At 39.4% G+C, this 22,987-nt stretch overlaps 1 protein-coding gene across 9 annotated transcripts in view; it reads right to left on the bottom strand.

Moving 5' to 3' along the window:
• Positions 1-9,358: 9,358 nt before the first annotated feature.
• Positions 9,359-22,987, bottom strand: part of TNFAIP8 (TNF alpha induced protein 8) — a 122,893-nt gene continuing 109,264 nt past the window's right edge. For 7 of the 9 annotated variants that reach the window (XM_082378493.1, XM_082378496.1, XM_082378494.1 and 4 more), the window contains exon 2: positions 9,359-11,070. In XM_082378493.1, the coding sequence (XP_082234619.1) occupies positions 10,505-11,070 (566 nt within the window). In that variant the 3' untranslated portion in view covers positions 9,359-10,504. The other 2 variants (XR_014240873.1, XR_014240874.1) reach the window with 2 other exon arrangements.

Genomic DNA, 22,987 nt, shown 5'->3' with positions numbered 1-22,987 from the left:
AAAAAAAAAAAAATACACATGCACACCAATGTTCATTGCAGCACTATTTACAATAGCCAGGACATGGAAGCAACCTAAATGCCCATCGACAGACGAATGGATAAAGAAGATGTAGTACACATATACAATGGAATATTACTCAGCCATAAAAAGGAACGAAATTGGGTCATTTATAGAGACGTAGATGGATCTAGAGACTGTCATACAGAGTGAAGTAAGTCAGAAAGAGAAAAACCAATATCATATATTAACGCATATATGTGGAACCTAGAAAAATGGTACAGATGAACCAGTTTGCAGGGCAGAAATTGAGACACAGATGTAGAGAATAAACGTATGGACACCAAGGGGGGAAAGTGGCTGGGGTGGTGGTGGTGTGATGAATTGGGAGATTGGGATTGACATATATACACTAATATGTATCAAATGGATAACTAATGAGAACCTGCTGTATAAAAAAAAAAATTACATAGAACTCTACACACACACACACACACACACACACACACACACACACGAATGCAGGTCAGAAAAAAATGAACCTTATTTAGTGAAAACTAAAGTCATCATCTAATACCAACGTCGATTCCTGGTTTTGGAATTGTACTACACCTATACAATAGGTCACCATTGGACCAAGCTGGATGAAGGGTACAAGGGAGTCTGCACTGTTTTTACAATGCATTATGACTCTATAATTATTTTTAAATGAAATGTTTAAAAGAGAAAAAAAAAAAAAAGAGGAAGAATCTTTGACCCTCTCCAGTTTAGATTAGTCCCATACATGTTTGCAAATACTGCTCCCCTCAGGCAGGGTTGTGACCCCAGAATTCCTACCTTAGTGTCAAGCACTGTCAGATGAAAACACACAATCCTCACATGGAAATACATCTACAGAAAATTCTCTCAGATGGCGAGGGAAAGGAGCAACCAAACTATGCTTCCTAGACTCACTGGTTTATCTCTCTTGTCTGATTTGCGTAACAGTTTTCACATCAACTTAGAATTTCAGGTTCTTTTCATAAAACTTTAATCTTCATATATGTTTAGAAAGATTTTCTTAAATATTATGAGACCCAACCAGAAGAATTAAAGGTAAGCTCTTAGGGTTAACACCTGTATTGAAATCACCATTGGAAAACGATTGAAAAGCTTAGGCTGTCTCAGATTCCAAACTCATTTTCTACTGACAGCGACCAGGAAGTCAGAGCTTCTCACCAAGATGGCAGCTTTCCTTTCCTTGAAGCTAAAAGGAACAAGAGCCAACGTCCTATCAGTGGGATTGCTGCTCTTAAAGTCTGGGAGAAGAAAGTGTGGCAAACGCAACTTTAACGCAGATTAGAGAGGTCATCTTCCTTCTTGGCCTGCTAATTAATAAAAGCCAAACTTTTAGAACATAGTTCAAAACAAAGGCTAGGTTTTTAAGCCATCAGTCATGTTTACATATTATTTATTCTTGGTTGAAATTGCGTGGTTAGTCAAGAGATAGAGGAAACAAACTAAAACTTCAAAAGACCATTTTTTTGTAATCAGGAGAAATTTAAAAATCCTGTCATGTTCTTAATGTAACCCAGTGAAAAGGAAAAGACCCCTATCTTGTCTAGAGCCACAGGGAAAGCCACTGGAGATGAAACACAGTCAGGGTCTAAACCCCATACTGGGTAGGCTTCATCCTCAGGCTGTATTCCTGGGCCTGCTCCATTCCTTTGCTGGTAAGAGGACATGCTGTTTGTTAATGCTTTGTCTCCAAGACGCAGACTTTTTTTTTTTTTTTTAATTTATTTAATTAATTTATTTATTTTTGGCTGTGTTGGGTCTTCGTTGCTGTGTGCTGGCTTTCTCTAGTTGCAGTGAGTGGGGGCTACTCTTCATTGCGGTGCACAGGCTTCTCATTGTGGTGGCTTCTCTTGTTGTGGAGCACGGGCTCTAGGCGCTCGGGCTTCAGTAGTTGTGGCACGTGGGCTCAGTAGCTCTAGAGTGCAGGCTCAGTAGTTGTGGCACATGGGCTTAGCTGCTCCACAGCATGTGGGATTTTCCTGGACCAGGGCTCGAACATGTGTCCCCTGCACTGGCAGGCGGATTCTCAACCATTGCGCCACCAGGGAAGCCCTCAGACTTTGTTAATGATTAGTGACAAGTGAGCAGACAGAACCAAATGTTGGGCAGGACCCAGTGAGACCTGGCTCAGTGGCGTGGCTGGAAAGAAACATGGAAGGGCCATTGTCCCTGGGTCAGTTCAATCACGTATTTCTGTGTCCTGGCCTGAGGCCTCAGGGAACACAGATATACCTCACTGAGGACAAAAATATGAAACCAGAGTTTATCTAGCTTTGCAAGCTGACCTGCAATCTATTTCTGAAAGAAAAATGATTTAAAAATTCTTTCCTCTCCTATGTTCATAGCAGCACTATTTACAATAGCCAAGGCATGAAAACAACCTAAATGTCTATAGACAGATTAATGGATAAAGAAGATGTGGTACATATATACGATGGAATACTACTCAGCCATAAAAAAGAATGAAATAATGCCATTTGCAGCAACGTGGATGGACCTAGAGATATCATACTAAGTGAATAAGAAAAAGACAAATACCATCTGGTATCACTTATATGTGGAATCTAAAATATGACACAAATGAAACAGAAACAGGCTCACAGACATTGAGAACAGACTCATGGTTGCCAAGGGGGAGGGGAGTGGAGGAGGGAAGGATTGGGAGTTTGGGATTAGCAGATGCAAACCATTATATATAGGATGGATAAACAACAAGGTCCTACTGTATAGCACAGGGAACTCTATTCAATATCCTGGGATAAACCATAATGGAAGAGTATATGAAAAAGAATATGTGTATAACTGAATGACTTTACAGTACAGCAGAAATTAACACAACACTGTAAATCAACTATACTTCAATAAAGTTTAAAAAAAAAATCGTTCCTGTTGCTATTTCTCAGATACTCCCATGAATTAAAATATTAATGAAGTGTAAATTAAAATATTACTTCTTAGATTTCAGATGCTTCCCCTCAGTATAGTTTGTAATCAATATTTTGCCACAGACTCATTTACAATCATTTTTATTTTGCATGAAAAAAATATGGCCTATAAACATTTTTCTTTTACCTGTACACACACACACACACACACACACCCGTACTTACCATTGATTTTGAAAGAGAAATCTGTCACTACTTTGAGCTAATTGCTTTTAAAGCATGCATTTTGAAGCCAGAAAGCCTATGTGAAGCTAACAAAGCCTTGGACACCTCCTCATCCTGCGAATACCAATTTAGTAACTTACCTGTGCATTGTCAGTGTCCCACTACTCAGTAGCTCCTCAGGTACAGGAACCAGGTGTTATTGTGTAGTTCTTAAATGGAAAGGATTAATTTATTGGGCATAGATGGGACTCACATCTTCACATGGACAAGAATGTTGTTATTAACAGGTTAGCCCATTTCATAATATTATTTCATTATATATACATATAAAAGTATATAATGTTTATAAATAAAAATGTATATAAATGCATATATATGTTCAGTTTGCAGTTAAAACAAACTATTCTGTGAAGAACTCCAGACTCCTTAAGTATACTATTGTCTCTTTTGGAGTCATGAGGGGAAAATAATGATATGGTACCTAATCTCCAAAGATGGCCCCCCAAAACCATTCATCCTAGAATTTGTGCCCTTGTGTAGTCCTTTCTAGACTAAATCGGAATTGGGCCTGCATGCAATAAGGGGATAACTCAGCAGGCTTGGGATGGTCAAACCCTGCACTTTCCAAAGAAAGCACTGACCTTTGACTAGATCCTGGGAGATAATCTCTAAGACCTTGGTATATTCTATCTGATAAGAGTGCCTTTGTATATCTAGGGGCTTAAGCCACAACCAGATAGTTTATATTAACTGTGATTTATGGTAAACACATGTTTTTACTCACCTGGGACTCTGGACCACCCTGTATCAGTTTGACCTCTGGAGGAAAGGGAGACTGAGTAACTAAGGTCAGTCACATGGGCATTCCATGCTTATGTGACCGACCCTTAATAAAAACCCTGAACAACAAGGCTCAGGTCAGCTTCCCTGGTTGGCCACACTTTGTATGTGCTATCACACATCATTGCTGAGACAATTAAGTGTTATCTGTAAAACTCTACTGGCACAGGACAGCTGGAAGCTTGCACCTGGTTTCTCTTGGACTCTGCTCTATGCTCCTGTTTCTTTTGCTGATTTTAATCTGTAACCTTTCACTGTAGTAAATTTTAACTGTGAGTATAATTGCTTTTCTGAGTTCTCTCCTTCCAGAGAAGCTTCAGACCTGAAGGCAGTCTTGAGGATCCTTCACATAGCCTGTAACTTGCTTAAACCAGTAGAATGAGGCAGAAGTGACACTGTGCCTCTTCTGGGCATATGCCTGAAGAAGGCCTGGAAACTTCTGCCCCTGCTCTTAGCGATGCCCTGAGTAACAGTAAGTAGAGACCCCAGCAAGAGGAGAGGCCCAGACCCTCCAGGGGCACAGTCAAATCTCTGGAAGACATCAGTCCCAGCTACCATCTGACTGCAGCCATATAACATCCCAACAAAGACAACTGCCCAGTCAAGTCCAGTCAACCCACAGAACCATAAAAAATTGGTATTGTTTTAAACCACTACACTTTGGGGTGGCTTGTTAGGTAGCACTAGATAACTAAAACCAGCAGGAATGGTAAAATAATTGAAGAGATTCAGAATTTAATTGGCTAAGAGATCATATATAAGTAACTGTCAGAAACTATTACTCAACCCAAAACAATTTTCTAAATTTAAAGCAAGAAACAATTTTTAAAGGGGACTAGGATTTAATAAAATTCTCTCAGGCTGCAGAAGTCTACTGTGCATTTTATTTTGGGTTCAGGCTTATTTTCATAGCTTAGGTAAACAATACCTCACACAGGAATAGTCTTCGGGAGGTTTCAAAGCCCTTCATGTTTTGTTTAATTTTATCCTTAAAATGAGACTGTAAGGTAGTTGATTTTCTCCAAACTTTAGAGATAAGGCACGAGAGCTCCTTGGCAGACAAGGAACTGGAAACCGGTTTCAGCTGCTCCAGCGTGCACCCTATGTACACTGCTGGGTTCTCCCTGGCCACCCTCAAGCGAGTCCCCAAGAGGAAAAGATGCCAAGCTACTGACACACGGTGTTTGAAAATACTATGGGACGTTTCCACTCATGGATTTCACTGCACGTTCTCCAGTGACTATTTCAGCAAGCTAAAAGTGTGCCTCCTTGGTCATGAGAACACAAAAATCCATATGATTAGGGAACAGTAATAATGCTGGCACTTTTATCGAATCATCAGCAAGTCCTCTTCTAGGACATTAAGTGTCTTATAAATATTTGTAATTTGCTTGAAAAAAAGCAAAACAAGTGGTCTTAGAGGAGAGCTGACAAGTCACTTAGGATGGGTAAGGGGTGGCTCCTGCTCATCTGATAAAAGCCCACTTCCAGGAAAATGGAACCTGGGCTTCTTATAAAACGTCAATCATCCCAGATAATGGTGACCATCTAGGTAAGTAAACTCAGAGTTTTCACTTCCATGTCTTGTGTTTATACCTCACATCAGGCAGTTTTAAATGACTTCATCCATCTGTAAGCTTTTAAATGGAAAAACCAAAGTACAAAGAAGTATATTGTTTTGGATCATTCTGCTAATCAAAACACATACTTTAAAAAATCAAATATTCTTTCCTTCTGTTAAGAACAAACCCCAAGTGCCTGATCAGCCGCCTTATTTCCACGAGGCAGAAATAACAATTATGCAGCTGTTCATGGGGAAGGCAGAGAATTTCCTTGGCCACCCATGAAGGAAGATGAGGGGCCTTATCCATTGGCTGGCTACTCTTACAAAGACTGCATGGAACTTTGGTGGACACAGCACACACACTCTGTACTTGAGAACATTTTCCAAGGCACAGATGTTTTTCTCTTAACTGTGAACGCTGGCTGACTTGTCTGTCTGTATCCTTTTTCAGGGCTCAGCAGACAGGATGTCTTTGGAGAGGTTTGTCCTCTATAACCCGGGGCTGATGTTCCTTGCTAGATGGAAAACACATCTTTGGCTAGACAGACATGAATCAATATCACACAAAAATATTTCCATTTTGGGAAATTCACTGAGATAAAAGTGTCTTTCTGGCTCTGGGTACACACAAGTAACTATCAGGACGCCTCAGTAAAAGAGAAAATGGATTTTCAATAGTCTGCCATGAGAGTGATATGTGGTTATAAGCTCCTACATATATTCCTACTGTCCTATTTTATTTTATATTTTTAAAATAAATTTATTTATTTATTTTTGGCTGCATTAGGTCTTCGTTGCTCCACACGGGCTTTCTCTAGTTGCGGCGAGCGGGGGGCTACTCTTCATTGCGTTGGGCAGACTCCTCATTGCCGTGGCTTCTCTTGTTGCAGAGCATGGGCTCTAGGTGCACGGGCTTCAGTAGTTGTGGCTCACAGGCTCAGTAGTTGTGGCGCCCTGGCTCAGCTGCTCCGCAGCATGTGGGATCTTCCCGGACCACGGCTCAAACCTGTGTCCCCTGCATTGGCAGGCGGATTCTTAACTACTGTGCCACTAGGGAAGTCCCTACTGTCCTATTTTAGAAGCAAAAAGTTAACTCATTTTTCTGGTTAGTGCCTCAGTAATTTCATTAGGGGGTTTCTATAAAGACTTTAATTGAATCACAGTAAGGAAAATTATTTCAGAGCTAGGATAAAATTTTATCTGTCATAAACAGCACTGAGTACTAAAACCTGCTTTGAGTTTAACAAATTACATAGAAGCTTTACATCCACGAATGCAATAGACCAGACCAAGTAAAACGGTGATTTTTCAAACACTGCAAAGTTCAACTAATTTAGATAATGCCAGTTTGGAAATGCAAGATTGGCTAAAAACGTAAAAATATTATACATACTATTAACATGCTAATTTTGTTTTATTAGGATATTTTCATTTCCTAGCAATTAAATAGCACTTAACTTTTTATTACAAATATTTCATCATATGGATAGGCACATTCATCTTTCTTTTATTATTTGTCAAGGTCAGAATGCTAAATTATAACTTAGGTGCTTTCATCAAGTATCTCAAGGATAAATTAAAATTCTCAGTAAAAATCCAGTTGATATGTACAGAGCACAAAAAGTGCTATTTTAATCCTTTAGTGTGGGGGAATCCACCAGAAAGTTTAAGTTTTCTGTTTTTTTAAGTATTAACATGGTGGGAGAAAAAGAACTTTCCAGGTAATTATGAATAAGTGATACTGATACACAACACCAAAAAAAAAAAGCATTATTTCTGTACCATTAAAGTTCCTAACACTTGTTCTTCTTTTAAACTAATTTTGAGTTCTATATGAAAGGTCTAATAAACAGAAAAACACAAGACTATTTTTAAACTTACTTACTCAGATATTTCCAGCCTCTAAACCTAGAAAATAATGTTGAAGTTTTAAATCGATGCCATACCTTTTCTGGGGAACTGGAGAAGTGGTGAACTTCTGCTTGTCTTGGTTGCATGCACATAGAGCGCCTTGTGCATCCACAGAAAGACCACCCGGGGGGAGAGGCACACTGTACTGCAGGGGTCAGTGTTCAAAGTCATCGTTAATTGGGAACACCTTGAATTGAAGTTCCAGAAGGGACAGAAATCTGAGCCATGAGATGCCCCCAAATTAGGAGCCATGTTGAAAACTTCATAAGATGTCTTTGTATAAAACCATACCCAGATCTTTAGAGAATAGCTCAGACCTGTGTGATTTAAATACCTTCTAAAATGCCACTATGTGAAATTCCATTTCAGAAGCACACTGCCCACTCTTCTCTGAACTAACGATGTTTCTGGAATTGCTTTTATATATACCATCATTAAATGAAAATAAGGTTTTCTTAATATCCTGGTTTTGACACAAGTGCTATGTGACCTCAAGCAAATTCCCTAATTTCTCTTGCCTTAGTTTCCTCATCTGTAAAACGGTGAAGGTTGTGGCGGGGATTAAATGAGTTACTGTGCCTGGCACATAATATCTACTCTGTAATGTCAGTTGTTAACACTAGTATTATCACTCACCTATTATATTAACTCATAATGTTTGCAGAGAAGCCATCATCAAAAATTTTAAAAAACCAATTATAATACAATTCATGATTTTTTTCCAAAATGTAAAAAGACTCAATTTTTCATAAGACCCTAAAATGACTATGAACTTGGCTCAAAATTATCTATCCTAAGCACATTTGCATTCTTTCCAGCTTTCCACCCCAAATAAATTCATGCACAAGGGGAGTCCTGTTGCATCAGAAATGAACTTGCTGATCAAATTCATTTGCTGACTGTCACTGATCCTCCTGAGGCATGCCTTCCAGGTACAGGATTGGTGAGGAGATGGGTCCCCTCCAGAAGATGATGCTGAGAGAGGGAAGCAAATAGGCTTTCCTCCTTCAGGATACTCCTCACTGCCTTCCTTCTGTGTGAAATTAAGGACTGCTCTTCCCCTCCCCCATGCACATCTGACTGCTAGTGTGAAGGCACAACTCTGTGATCCAAAAGGGCCCAGACTGATCTAAATTTACCCCTAGGTCCTCTGTCTCTGGTTGGTCCTGTCTATAGCTAGAGGTGAGCAAGAAGCACCCACCAACTGCCCAAGCACTCTGTTTTCCACACCCCCTCTGCTGAGGGAATCTGGTAGAGAAGGATGCACCAGATCAGTAGCTTCCACAGAACACAGGTTAGGTTTTCCCAAGTGAGGAAAGCAGAGCTGGTCAAGAAAGGCTGCTAAACTAAATTTAGAAGCTATTTAGCAGGCTCTGAAGCTAGACAGATCAATTCTGCAATCACTATGCTATTGCTAACTCATAGTGGTCACCTACCAGCCCTGGGAAGTGAGGATGGTAATTTCAGTTCAAGCCTTGGTGTCAGGATTTAATATCAAACAGGGAGATACTCTTTGCCTCTGCTGCTTGACTCAGATAAGCACATGAGGGTCCCAGAGAAAGTTACCACCTCCTTTAGGCTGTAGTGGGTTAAAGAAGATCTCAACCTCTGGAATATTTAGTTGTAGGGCCTTTCCTGGTGAGCTATTATTTTAACATCAGTATTCTGGGAGGCAGGCAAATTCAAGGCATAAGAGTACACTAAATCACAGAGTGACATTGCAAACATTTAGCGCTGGTGACTGAGTCTGTCATTTCCTAGGTGATATAGTTGGCCAGCAGGTTTCTATTTTTTTTTTTTTTTTTTTTTACAAAATAAGCAAATGCTTACTTTATCATTCACACATAAAATTATATAGAAACAACACACAAACTGCTTGGAATGCAAATATTCTTTGGTTTACTCATCAAAATAGCAAATAACAAAATAGCAAAAACCTTATCAGTTAAATAAAAAAGTGACATTCTTTATTTACCTATCAAACCTTACTAAACATTGAAATGCATTCATTTTCATTCCCATGTTCTTCTGGCAATATCCTGTCTTCCCTTTTGCCTTTCATCCCCCTAAATTAAATTATTCTGATGGGCTCATCTCTAAGGTAAAGATTGTTTTATCATGCTTAAAACCACTTACTTTTTATTGTCCCAATATCGGGAATGATCTAGATTTCCTCTTTGTCTCTTACATTTAAAACAGATATGAAAAATGGAGATTCCGTCAGCACGTTTTCAAGATGACGTAAGTTAAGCCCTCAGCAAGCATTTCAAGGCAATGGTATGCCATTTTGGGGAATTTTCATGTTTTGGGAAGTATTACTGTTGGTACTGAAAAACAGGACTCGATTCCAGAAGCATAGTCTTATGTTAGACATTATTCATTATATCAAATACAATTGGTTTCTACAATATTGATTTCAGAGAAGCAGTTTTCTATTTTTCTGAAGGTTCAATTTGACTGCCTTAATTCTTGAATCTTAATTCTTAATTAAGACGGAATTCTTGAATGTCAAAGTCTTTAACAAAAGAATTTTTAACAAAAGGTAAACTTGAAAATGGAATTGTTTCAAAAGGAGAAATGACAGTAAGAGAGAGCTGTTGGCTTTTTAAAAGAGGTACACATACATAGTAAGGAATAAAGGTGAATCAAAATACACAATTCTGTACATGATAGAAATATCCAATGTGCCACAAACATAACAACTGCCCTAAAAAAGACGTCTTGAGGTCTGGAGCCACACGTATCTTTCTTTATATAACTCTACATTTGCATCATGCAACCATACATCTTCCCGTGATCTGCTAACCGCTGGGAAGCTTTTTACCAGAATATTTGGCAATATGCTTTGCTTCAAATAAAACAAGCCTCATAAAACATTATCATTAATGTCTGACAACTGAATTGGGCAAAGTCTTTCTGAAATATGTGTAATTTTTAAAACATTATTTTTTTTTTCCTTCATAAATCAGCAGTGCTCCATCTTCAAATAAATCATGAGCAGTCACAATCTCAACTCACATGCTCATATGTTCTCTTCGTCTAACATTTTGTTGATGCCATCACACAGTTTTTGTAAGTGGGGTTTAAAATTTCCAAAGGGATTATACAAGGCAGCCAAGAAATCACAATCTGAAAAATGATCAAAGACATTATTAACCCGTCCATGTGACTTGGCGGTGAGGTGACGCTGGATGACCTGGTGGAGCATCTCTCTACACTCATTTAACAGCCTGGATAACACATTCCGGTCAAAGGTGAAATCCACCTGATGGAAACTGACCACGGTCATAGCAAGTTGATGAACTTTCTTCTTGAATTTCTCCATCAGTGCTAGCTCATCTTGGTTAAACTGATTATTCCTGTAAAGAATGGCCAGCTTGATGACCGTTTTGATGAGGTTTTTGATGATCTTCTCTGCCTCCTTCTTGTTCTGGGTGTACTCCTTGGTCACCCTGTAGAGCTCATCCAGCACTTCGCTGCTTGTGTCATCGATTAAGGTGGTAGCGATGGATTTGGACGCCATTTTACCCAAGATCTTCTTTTGTGCCTGAACGGCCAGGTTTTTGGAATTAAAGACATCTGTGGCCACTAAAAACAAAGGGGAGGAGGAGGATAAAAATTCAGTAAATATCAGCAAGAGAAGCAAATTAAAAATCTCATTGGAAGGAGTATTTTCCTTCCCATTTTCCCACTCTACGGTTTGCCTCCCATCTACTGACATTAGTTTCTGTTCAGAAAAGAACTAAAATAATTTTCCTACATTTTGGGGAATTAGGTTCTCATTGGTGAAATTAATGGGTGGTTGTGCATAATCTTTAAGGTTTTTTGGCAATTCAAGTGTTTTACCCCTTCTGCTTTGTAGCCAATACTTTGTTTAGAAGTTTAAGGGCTCTGGGGGTGGGGGTGGGGGAGGGATAAGTCAGGAGCTTGGGATTAACAATATACACCCCACTATATATAAAATAGATAACCAACAAGGACCTACTGTATAGCACAGGGAACTCTACTCAGTATTCTGTAATAATATGGGGAAAAAAATCTGAAAAAGAATTAATATATGTATATGTATAACTGAATCACTTTGCTGCACACCTGGAACTAATACAACACTGTAAATCAACTATACTCCAATAAAATTTTTAAAAATGCTAAAATTTAAAAAAAAAAGAAGTTAAAGGGCTCTGATTATAAAGACAGTATGTCTCAAGAGGCAGTAAGTTTTTATGTAATTTTTCCCTAGTTTTAATTTTATAAGAATTACATAAGGAATATAAAATCAACTCTACAATTGTTCTCTGAGCAACAGTAACCAAGAATGATTTAAAGAAACCCATTTAAATGTAAAGAGGAATAAATGACAAAGCCATGATATTGAGTAAATTGACAAATTCATGGAAGCTAATCAAAAGGAAAGCCCTGCTTTATAGTCCAAAATTTGCAAAAAGTCAAATTTCCCAAGACATTGGTCAGCACTTACCAGTTTGATCATCCTAACCACCCTGAATTTCAACTCTCCAAAGCTGAGTGTTGGAAAGAAATATTCCTTGGAGAGCTTATTGCCACTTGCTATTTCTAATGAATGGCCATTGTGCCCTTTAAATTTTTCTATGATTTGAGGAAATAACCCTACTCTATGAACTAATGAAATGTGCCACATGAACAACATACTTTGAAAAAGCAGATGCTTAGAGTTCACTTTTGAACTCACTGATTAAATCATCATAATTTAATTAGACAGAGATTTAAGACACAAACAATAAGAGTTGTATATATTAAATATTAATGAGACCCTACGTGATGCTCTTAACTTACAGCCAGTCAGTGAAGATGCTCAATAAATGTTCATTCCCCAAACCAAGTTTAGTTTTTCTCCAAAATCCTCCCCCACTCTGTGCATGCTGCTTCACTACAACTGTGCTTTCTCCCTCTTCTCCTAGGCGCCTGGATGTTGGAAAGCAGTCATTCAGTAATGAAAGATGAAAGGCTTAAAAATACAGATATGTAGGAATGAGTCAGGGCATCAATGATATTATTAGAAATAATTAGGAAATTATTTCTAGTTTGGACAGGTTAGCAACATTAGAAAACAAAAAGGTAGCCGCTCCCAAATCCAGGCTGGGAAGGTACATAAGAGAGTAACTCCCTCAGTGTGGAACTGCCATGCCAGGTTTGAAATTTGGGCCAAAGTAGCTCATGGTATATAGTACAGGTAGCCGCCAAGTGATTCTTAATGACCAGGATGTCATTCAGAACTGTACACGGCCATACACCCTGAAGGAAAATCTTGATTGAACTAGAAGGGGTGCCCTCACAAATGTTGATATTTAAACTTGTGAAACATGAACTAAAACTGCAGAACTGAAATTGATTTTGAGAAAGAAAAGGAAAGTGAAAAAGCATGAGAAATAGCCAACTTGACAAAGAAAGTTTCCAAGCTTTTTAATACTTTCATCATTTAAGCAGCAGTCCATTTCTATTCCTACTATTCAATGGTTTGCAAGAGTGTATGGCTTCACACTAAAGAATTTATGTCAAAACGAACGGCACACGTGTAGTTATTTAATATTAATATTACCATATTAAGACCAGGGACCATCTTCCATGACTCAACTTAAGACACAGACCTCTACAAATAATAAACCTTATTTATATAGGAAGGGATACCCCCAAATTCTCAGATACACAGTAACCAACTAGGATTTCAGGAATTTATTTTATATAAAGTTGAAAGTTTATTGTTTTTAATTGATTAGAGTGTGGCACAGTCTACAAACATCCCATCTGGGATTTACTGCAATGCCTATTAAATGGCAATACTGTACATTGTGAAATAATCGAAACCAGAGGGAGATGGGTTCGAAAGATCCCCCTGTGCTCCTTTTTCCAAGGCTGGACTTGCAAGTTTGTATGTCTTCTAAGCTAGTTTTCTTATTAAATCTAAATTTCCCATGTAATTGCAAGCATAAAGACAAAATAACTCTATGGTGTAGCACTTTAACTTCTCCCAAGAGAAAGGCTGCTGCCAACTAAGCAAGATCGTTCTCCATTTACTAGGAACCCAAACTAAACCAGGACAGAGAAGTTGACCTCTGAGGCTTTCACATTTGTTTCAGAGGAACTTCAAACCCTGCTCTAGAAATACAGCAACAGCTTCATACTTTCATTTTATCCTTTGGATTATATCCAGTACAGTCATCTTTGAAAATGAGGATGAAACCCTTTCTCCCCCTCCTCAGGGAAGACATGCATGCAGTAGGTTTCTCTCCTAGCATTAGTGAAGGCTTTTTCAGAGCCAACTGGGAGCTGTGGCTGAGAGTTGCTGGCCAGGACTATGTGGTCTGTGATCATGAAATATGATTATTTTTTTCTTGCAAATTAACTGCCTTTAGCCATTCCTGCTCAGGCTTGTTTGTCAGTTCCACATCCTCCACTAGATCGATTAAATGTCTGTTGTATCTCACAGCTAGTCCTGGACCAAGTTTTTCTCCTTCACAGTCCTCACCCCTGTGTGATCTCAACCACTTCCATGGCTTTAGATATCACCCATGTGCCAATGACTCCCAACAGTTATAACTCAGCCCTGACCTCATTTCCGGACTCATTTTGCAAATGCACTCAAGGTTTTTCTTTTCCTTGGCTATTCTGCAGGCATTGCAAATATACCATGTCCAAAACTGAATCCTCGATTCCCCCCTGCCCCCAAAGTGCTCCTCCTCCATTCTTTACTATCTTAATTAATAGCATCCCTTCCATCCTTGTGCAAGTCAGAGACCTGGGAGTCGTCCACTATACCATCCCCTCCCTTACCCAGTCCATTACCAAGTTCTTTCCATCCTACCTTCCTCCAATTCTCTAAATTCTATCCACTTCCCTCCATCTCCATGGACAACAGCCCAGTCCAAGCCCCTTTCCAATCTCTTCCCATGTAGTAGCCAGGGCTTTTAAAAATGAAAATTAGAAAATGATGCTTCACTTAAATTCTTTGCTAACCATCGCACTTCCTTGTTCCTGAAATCCTCATCATTTGCTTACATTTTCATTGTCTGCCTTCCTTTAATAGAATCTAAGCACTTTGAGAGCAGAAGTTGTAAATCTTATTCACTGTGTCGTCCCCTGGACCTACAAGGGTGCCTGGTACACAGCACTTCTGACAGAAGCAGTAGTCAACTGCCCCCCTCTCTTCACTATACTTAAATACTTCTCTGTGAAAACATGCTGACCTGCAAAATGAGAGTTCTAAATACATATGTGGGTGTTTGTTTGTTTGTTTTAAAAGCTAGAGAAACAGATATTTGCTTTACCTGGTTAAATATGTGGTTTTCTTGCTTTGAAGTGTACCTCAGAGTGTGGTTTCTCTTACTGTCATAAATCAGTTCTTTTAAAGAGGAAAGATTTAGCAATCCAAGTGTCCATCGATAGATGAATGGATAGAGAAGATGTGATATATGTACACAACGGAATATTACTCCACCATAAAAATAATGAAACACTGCCATTTGCAGCAACATGGATGGACCTAGAGATTATCATACTAAGTGAAGTCAGACAGAGAAAGATGAATATCATAAGATATCACTTATATGTGGAATCTAAAAAAAAATGATATAAATGAATTTATTTACAAAACAGAAATAGACTCACAGACATAGAAAATAAACCTATGGTTACCAGAAGGGATGGGGTGGGGAGATAAATTAGGAGTTTGGGATTAACATATATACAATACTATGTATAAAAGAGATAAACAACAAGGACCTACTGTATAGCACAGGGAACTATATTCAATGTCTTATAACAACCTATAATGGAAAATAATCTGATATATATATATATATATATATATATATATATATATATATATAACTGAATCATTGTACTGTACACTTGAAGCTAACACAACACTGTAAATTAACTATACTTTAATTTAAAAAATGCAAATGTAAAAAAAAATAAAGAGGAAAGATTTATTATGTACGAGAAAACATCAAAGGACAGTAATACAAATATTTAGCATAAAAGCAGGGTACAGTGGTTCTGACTTGAGCTACAGTGGAAGATTAAACACAGGCCCACCTCTCCCTCTGTCTGGATCTATGATGAGAAACACGTAACCAAAGGTATGCCCAGGAAGCAACTAAGATGAACAGGAGATGTTCTCAAAGAAGAAAGTGCTGGAAGTACTGATTCACTTGTGTTTAAAAATATACATGTACGGGGGCTTCCCTGGTGGTGCAGTGGTTGAGAATCTGCCTGTCAATGCAGGGGACACGGGTTCGAGCCCTGGTCTGGGAAGATCCCACATGCCGCGGAGCAACTAGGCCCGTGAGCCACAATTACTGAGCCTGCGCGTCTGGAGCCTGTGCTCTGCAACAAGAGAGGCCGCGATAGTGAGAGGCCCGCGCACCGCGATGAAGAGTGGCCCGCGCTTGCCGCAACTGGAGAAAGCCCTCGCACAGAAACGAAGAACCAATACAGCCATAAAAATAAATAATAAATAAATAAATAAATGGCGGTGATATGAACAACATATGTACATATCAAACTTAAAAAATATATATACATGTACGCTGTTGACTAATGAAAAATGATACCTTATATCAAAAACATACAAAGGATTACCACTACATCAAAACCATTTAAGACTGTCTTCAGAAATACGTGTGAATGTTATTTGACATCTACTTATCTCACTGCCCCTCCTCTACGTCTTTACATCGCCTTTCTTGGCTTAATCAAACAGTCCATTTCAGCAACGTTTGCTGTAAGCCAAACTGATATTTAGGGAATCTTGCTTTTAGCATCAACAATTATAAATCTGGAGATAAACACTGATGTCAAAGTTATAATGACCCTGTATAAAAGAAAAAAGTGCTTAGAAGGGGGAAAAAAACCCAAAACCTTTTCATGACATTAATTAATGAAAAACTATAGTTCTCTGAAATTAGCAAGAATTACCCATAATATTACCCTAGTTAAGAAAATGTTAATATAGTGAAGTACTCAAGTCACTTTCTTTACAACCTCACCAGCAAATACATAATTTTTTCACCCATCAAATTTGTTATACTTGGAACTTTTAAACGGTGACTACAGATGCACATATATGTCATTGTTAATTCTTGCCTAGTTAAAATTTGATCCAGTGAGCCCAGTAGTAGGAAGGATGGAAAAGAAAACAATTTGAAGAGCATGACTGGCTGTTTTGGTCTGTTAGTAAAAGTTCTTTAAACAAATATATAAAACCTTAGCTCTCTTGCATTTGAATTACTCCAAATCTAAATAGGGCTTAGTAAAAAGACAGCTTTGGGGATAAGAAAGGGGCCATAACCAACAGTAAACACTGTCACAAGAAGTTAAACAGCTAAGAGTTGACCCCCCTACATTGGGATTTGGTAGTGGTCCAGGAGAAAAGCAAGGAATTGTTGGGACACTGCTGATACATGTGTGACACTAGCCTCCACACTCAAAAATTCCAAAGTGGGAAATTCAACAGGATAGAGAAGAAACAAAAAACCAAAAAAAAAAAAGAAAGAAAAAGAGAGTGACGGGTGGGGAGAGGGCCATATCAGCAGAAGCAGCAGAGATTCAAACTATGAGAGGGGCTGATCCTGAAAGGACCAGAAGAAATGACCATGGCAGCAAGCTGGAGGCAATCTTATCCAGAGAGAAAAAGACAAGTGCCAGGACCCTTAACCCCCAATCGTCCTCAGGTCACAGATGGAGACCCTAACAGAAAAGAACATAGTCTTGAGAAAATCAATACATCTAAGGTCCTTAAGCTGATGGCGAATGCAAATTTGGGTGTGTATGCATTTTCCTGACCCCAAGTGGTTGAAAATCAATGGTATGCCTCATCACAGGGACAAGCTGAGTCATTCACTCTGTGTCTCCTACCACCTTCAGAAAAGTACATGCTCATTTAAAAAGTCAACATATTAAAGAAGACAAATGTCAGGGAAGGTGGTGACTTTAAAAAGGGCTGAAAAAGAAAAAAAAAAATCACTGGATGGTTTTCAATGGAGTACTGGGAATTGTAAAGCACCCCCTTGCAGATTCCTTTCCTTGTTCTTCACATAGCTATTTCACAACTCTGTAAGTAAATCTGGTAGTGCAAATGGCTCTTTTCCACAGAGATACAAATAAATTCTGTCTAGTGAAGGTGCAATTGCTTCCTCATTTTCTTGTCTGCCTGTGTTACACTTGGCATTCTCCTTTGAAACGATTATAAGAGCTTCTTGTTCCTCATTAGTTAACGAGTTAAGTAAAATCTTCGGCATGTCCCTTTTGTATTTTTATGAGAGTCATGAGTTGACCGTCTTAAAAACATACGCTTTAACACATATTACAATTTTTTCATCAAAACCATATAAGGTAAAACAAAACAAACCAAAACAAAACTGCAGTACATATAACCCTTTAGTGAGAACTAGTACACATTTCCTGTGGCAACTAATTTCCCCAGGGTCCTGGAAAAGAAGAGTGTACTTATAAAAGTCCAATATCCCATAGCTGATGGTTCCATGAACTGCCATACTGCTCAGGGATATTACTGAGACTCAGTTTCCCCATCTACAAGATGGGAATAATGATCCCCACCTCTTGGAGTGGTTGCAAAGATAAATGGACGTGGAGCACAGAGGAGGATCTCACAGAATACCCGTCACTGAACAGCTTTCTCCACAGGTTTGTTTAAAGAAGTCAAATTAAACTTCAAATGCCTTCTGAGGTTCTCTGGTACTGAATGACATTTGGTGAAAATTAATCAACTCCTTCCGGAAGTAACATGGAGCTTAGAAATGCAAAATGTCAAATGGTTGTGTGAAAACAAAGACCTCACACAGTTTAGTGAATAACGAGTTATAGATCCTTTCCATGATGACATTAAAAAAAACTAACATATATTAAAATTTCCTTTATCAGGGAATTTCTCTTTTTCTTAGGTGTTGAATCTGTTGTTAGCAATAGATTCAGTACCACAAGGACTGTGGTACGTAACACAAGTGTATTTTGTCTAGAGAAAACTGGCCCTGGGAGAACAGAAATGAAGCACCCCACAAAAAGACAAACAGTATCAGCATCCATCCAAAGCTGTGCAACAGAGGAAACAATGTAAAGGAAGTGGGCCACATATAAAGCCAAAGTGAAAGCCCACGGTGGCCAACAAGATTACTCCATAAAGTCATAGCTTCTCCCCCAGACTTCCCAAAGCTTCCCAGAGAACTAGAGACCCAAAGGCAGGGCTTCCTGCCAAGTAAGAACAGCATGGACGGAAACAAAAGATCAAGGTCGAGAGTCCTGGGTTGTAGACTTGGGTGCAATTTAATTTCTTTGAATCTGTTTTCTCATCTGCTAAGTAGGGCATCATTTCAAGGTGGTATGGCTTAAGTGAGAGTTACTGAGTTACAAATCAGAAAACCCCCAGCAGCATGCTGGGCTCATGACGACAGACCACAAATGCTCACTGAGTTTTGCTTCCTTATTTAATACACTTGAGATAGAGAAGCAGGAATTCAAATCCAATATTTACACACACTGTATTCTTTCTACTCGTTTCTCTTTATATCTTCTATTTTCCAAATCTGTGGACAAGAGGAATTATGTCCTAAAGAAAACACTATGAAGGCTTTTCCCCGTGTGACCTTGGGCTGTTTTTGTTGCTAGAATTCTGGAATCTTTTCGTCACGATTTTGGGTTCAACTGTGTGTCTTTGATTCCAGTGGCTTACTTTTGTGATGATTTTGAAATTGAAAATGTCATTTCCTAAGTTTTAACACATTTAACGTCATATTAGACTCCATCTCTGCTTTTTTTTTAAAGAAGGGACATTTTATTTATTTTTTTATTTATTTATGGCTGTGTTGGGTCTTCGTTTCTGTGTGAGGGCTTTCTCTAGTTGCGGCAAGTGGGGGCCACTCTTCATCGCGGTGCGCGGGCCTCTCACTATCGTGGCCTCTCCCGTTGCGGAGCACAGGCTCCAGGCGCGCAGGCTCAGCAATTGTGGCTCACGGGCTTAGTCGCTCCGCGGCATGTGGGATCTTCCCAGACCAGGGCTCGAACCCGTGTCCCCTGCATTGGCAGGCAGATTCTCAACCACGGCGCCACCAGGGAAGCCCTTTTTTTTTTTTTTTTTTGCTTTTTTTTTTTGGTTAATTTGCTCCAGGAATCATGTTGACGCCTTGACTGCTTTCTGGAAGGCATAAACTCTGACAAGATATCCCTGCCGCCTCTAGGTACACTAATACCAGGATTGGAAGAGAGTTGGATGATATTTATAAGAAGTGGTATGGTTGGATCCCACGGAATGTCAGTCGTGTAAATATTAGAAAAGAGGTTACAGGAATAGAAATGAACTTCGTGGCTACTCAGAGTGAGAGGTTTACAGTCATGAGAACCCCCTGGCTAGCCACCATATTTTGAACTTATACTACATTATCCCCAGAACTGCCTAGAATATGCATTATCTTATTGAAATTTCACAACAATCCCAAGAGGGAGGTTGTCATTATCCCCATTTACAGACACGGTAACGGAGGCCCAGAGAAATTAAGTTACTCTCTCAAGGCCATACAGTCAGTAAGTGGAAGAGAGGAGCTTGATCCCAGATAGGTCCAATTCCAAGCTATTCTCTTAAGAATTATGTTATAACACACAAGCATAAAAAAAGCTCTCTCTTGAAGTATGAGAAGACCTAATAATATTTGACTAAGTCAAGTGAAATAAAAGAAAAAAAAAAAGAGACCAGGTCTCCCTTGGAGGAAAGACATGGATTCCAAAAGGTAGATCAACCCGGCTGGGCTTGAAATAGCCTGTATTTCCAGGGAAAACTCAGAATAGTTGTAAAACATTGAAAAATATAATTTAAAAAAATAATATGCTTACGTTACTCAAAAGCCAGAGTGTAAATATTTAAAGTGAGAAGTCTCTCTCAGCTTTGCCACCACTACACAGTACTGATGCCAACCACTGCTGCCCAGAGGTAACAACTATTTTTAGACTTTTGGTATCCCTTCAGAGTTGCTGTCTCTTCTGCATAGATAAGCATATATATGGATAGATAGATTTTGAGCCAGGTGAAGAAGTCTTAAAGCCTTGCAGTTCTTAAGAAATGCTACTTTTGAGTGATGAGAGACTATAAACTGGGTAATTCCAGTTTATGGAATTCTATAATTCCTTGCATGACTCTGACATAAAATGGTGAGATGCCAGAGGCACGTGGCTATTACCTTTGTTCCCATACATGTGGTAGCAATAAGAGTCCTTCAGTGAGTGGTGAGAAGGTAGGAAGTATGAAACAGAGGTCTTTATTTAATTGGGGGAGGGTGAAGTTATGATTAGAGCAACTGTACAGAGTTTATCATCCAAGTGGGATCCCTTCGAAAAGGGCACTATTAGTAATTACACTATGACAACAAATCTGTGATTGTTCCAGCAGGTAAATGTAAGTGGTCACTAAAGACAACTTAACTACTCAAGCACTAAAGACACTCAAGACTAAATAAGAAAGGGTCAAAAGTAAGGGTTACCCAAATATTTAGAACCTGAGAAATTTCTTGGGAACCCCACAAGAGCACTAGCCAGCTTTTATTCCGAATTATGTTAAAAACAACAAAAACCTAATTCTTCAAGAAGTTAAGAGTCTTAAGTAGGGGGTGGGTGGGGTGATTCCCTCGAGCTAAATACATTTGGGAAACAGTGTATACAAAGGTCCCATTTGAGTTGCAAAAAATGTACTAATAATATTAGAGGTCTTGAGGATTAGTGCAGTAAAGTAACATTTTAACTTTACCTACCCAAGTTTTCCAAAGTAACTTCTCAGACGACCCATTAACAAATTTGTAGGATAAGGTCAGTGAAAATTATTGGCTAACAAACTGACTTGAGTTCTTGCTAACCCTCTGGAACAGATCCACAATTGTCTCGTGCAAAGAGAGTCAGGCAAAGCCAGGTAATGTGATGACTGTGAGCGTGGGCTCCAGAGGCACACCGTCTGGGTCAGAAGCCTGGTTCTGCCACTGAGTGCCCGTGTCCCAGGGGCTAATTACCTAACCTCTCTGTGCCTCAGTATCCCCATATGCAAATGAGGATACCTGAGGTTGTTATGAAGATTAAATGAGAGTAATCCATATAAAGTGCCTAGGATAGTGCCAGATATTTAAAAATTGCGTCAGTTAACGTGAACTATTATTAATGTTGCCGTTAATGTTGTCATCCTTATTCTTAAGGTAGATACTGCAGAAGATCGGCTGGTATGGGATGATCGAGTCTTGTGATCATGACTTGTGAAACAGGAGTGAGGAAAGAAGACAGGACATTAACCTGAAGACACGAATCATTCAACAAAACTTCTGAGTGTTTATAATGGTGTGGTTTCAGAGATAAACGACCGATCCTTTCTCTCCAGTTCTCTCCAGACACTCAGTTTAATGTGGCATTGGGGTGCGGGGCAGATAAGCACACAGCTTGGCAGAATCCTAAAAGTGACGGTAGCAAAGAGAGAGAACGATAATTTTGCTCGAAGGGGTGATGGAGGGAAACTAGGTTTGCAGAAGGTTTCACAAGTGGAGACTGACCCAGGAGTTTGCCTTAGAAGAAAAAGATTTTGCCTTACAGAAATAAATGTGACTGCATTCCAGAGCTGACCTACAGAATTCCTACAGGCGAGTTAGGGATTAAAAATTCTGCCCAGCAGCGTACCTATCTATATGTTAGAAACCCAAGGATGCATGTGGGTCTTATGGATTTTAGAGAAACTTTAAACACAAACTATGTATAGCTTGTTGTCGAGGCCCAGGAAAACTTACTACAAAGGTACTCAGTTTGCGAGAAAGCACTGGCAGGGAGAGGACAGATACAGCAGGTACTTGGGCAGCATTCTCCGTGGCAAGGCCCACGTGCATCAGAAGGGCCTGGAGCTTTCTTCGAAATGCAGATTGTCAGACCCACTGAATCAGAATCCTCAGGACCGCAGTCTTAGAAGCTGCATTTGGAAGAAGCACCCTGATGGATGGTTCTGAGAGAGAGTAAAGTTGGAGGACCCCTACTCTGAGGTGTACTCCTACAATGCTGTACTTTACAATTTTCCAGTAGACATACTTTGGCCATGAAGACATGCTGTAAGTAGCCTGTGAACAGATGTAACTCCCCACTCAAATTTTTTTTCACCCAAAACTAGACGTGAGCTTGTGCACAGAATGCAGAGAAAATGTTCTCAGAATAGAGCTTATTATATTAAAGCCTCAAAGAGAACAGAAAAGTTAGTCTCTTTAAATGATACTTTAGGGCTTCCCTGGTGGCGCAGTGGTTGAGAATCTGCCTGCCAACGCAGGGGACACGGGTTCGAGCCCTGGTCTGGGAAGATCCCACATGCTGCGGAGCAACTAAGCCCGTGAGCCACAACTACTGAGCCTGCGCATCTGGAGCCTGTGCCCCACAACAAGAGAGGCCGCAACAGTGAAAGGCCCGCGCACTGCGATGAAGAGTGGCCCCCGCTCGCCGCAACTGGAGA

This window comes from Balaenoptera borealis (assembly GCF_965194805.1).
Source record: "Balaenoptera borealis genome assembly, chromosome: 2".
Taxonomy (NCBI): domain Eukaryota; kingdom Metazoa; phylum Chordata; class Mammalia; order Artiodactyla; family Balaenopteridae; genus Balaenoptera; species Balaenoptera borealis.
This window is presented reverse-complemented; position numbering and strand designations above follow the sequence as displayed.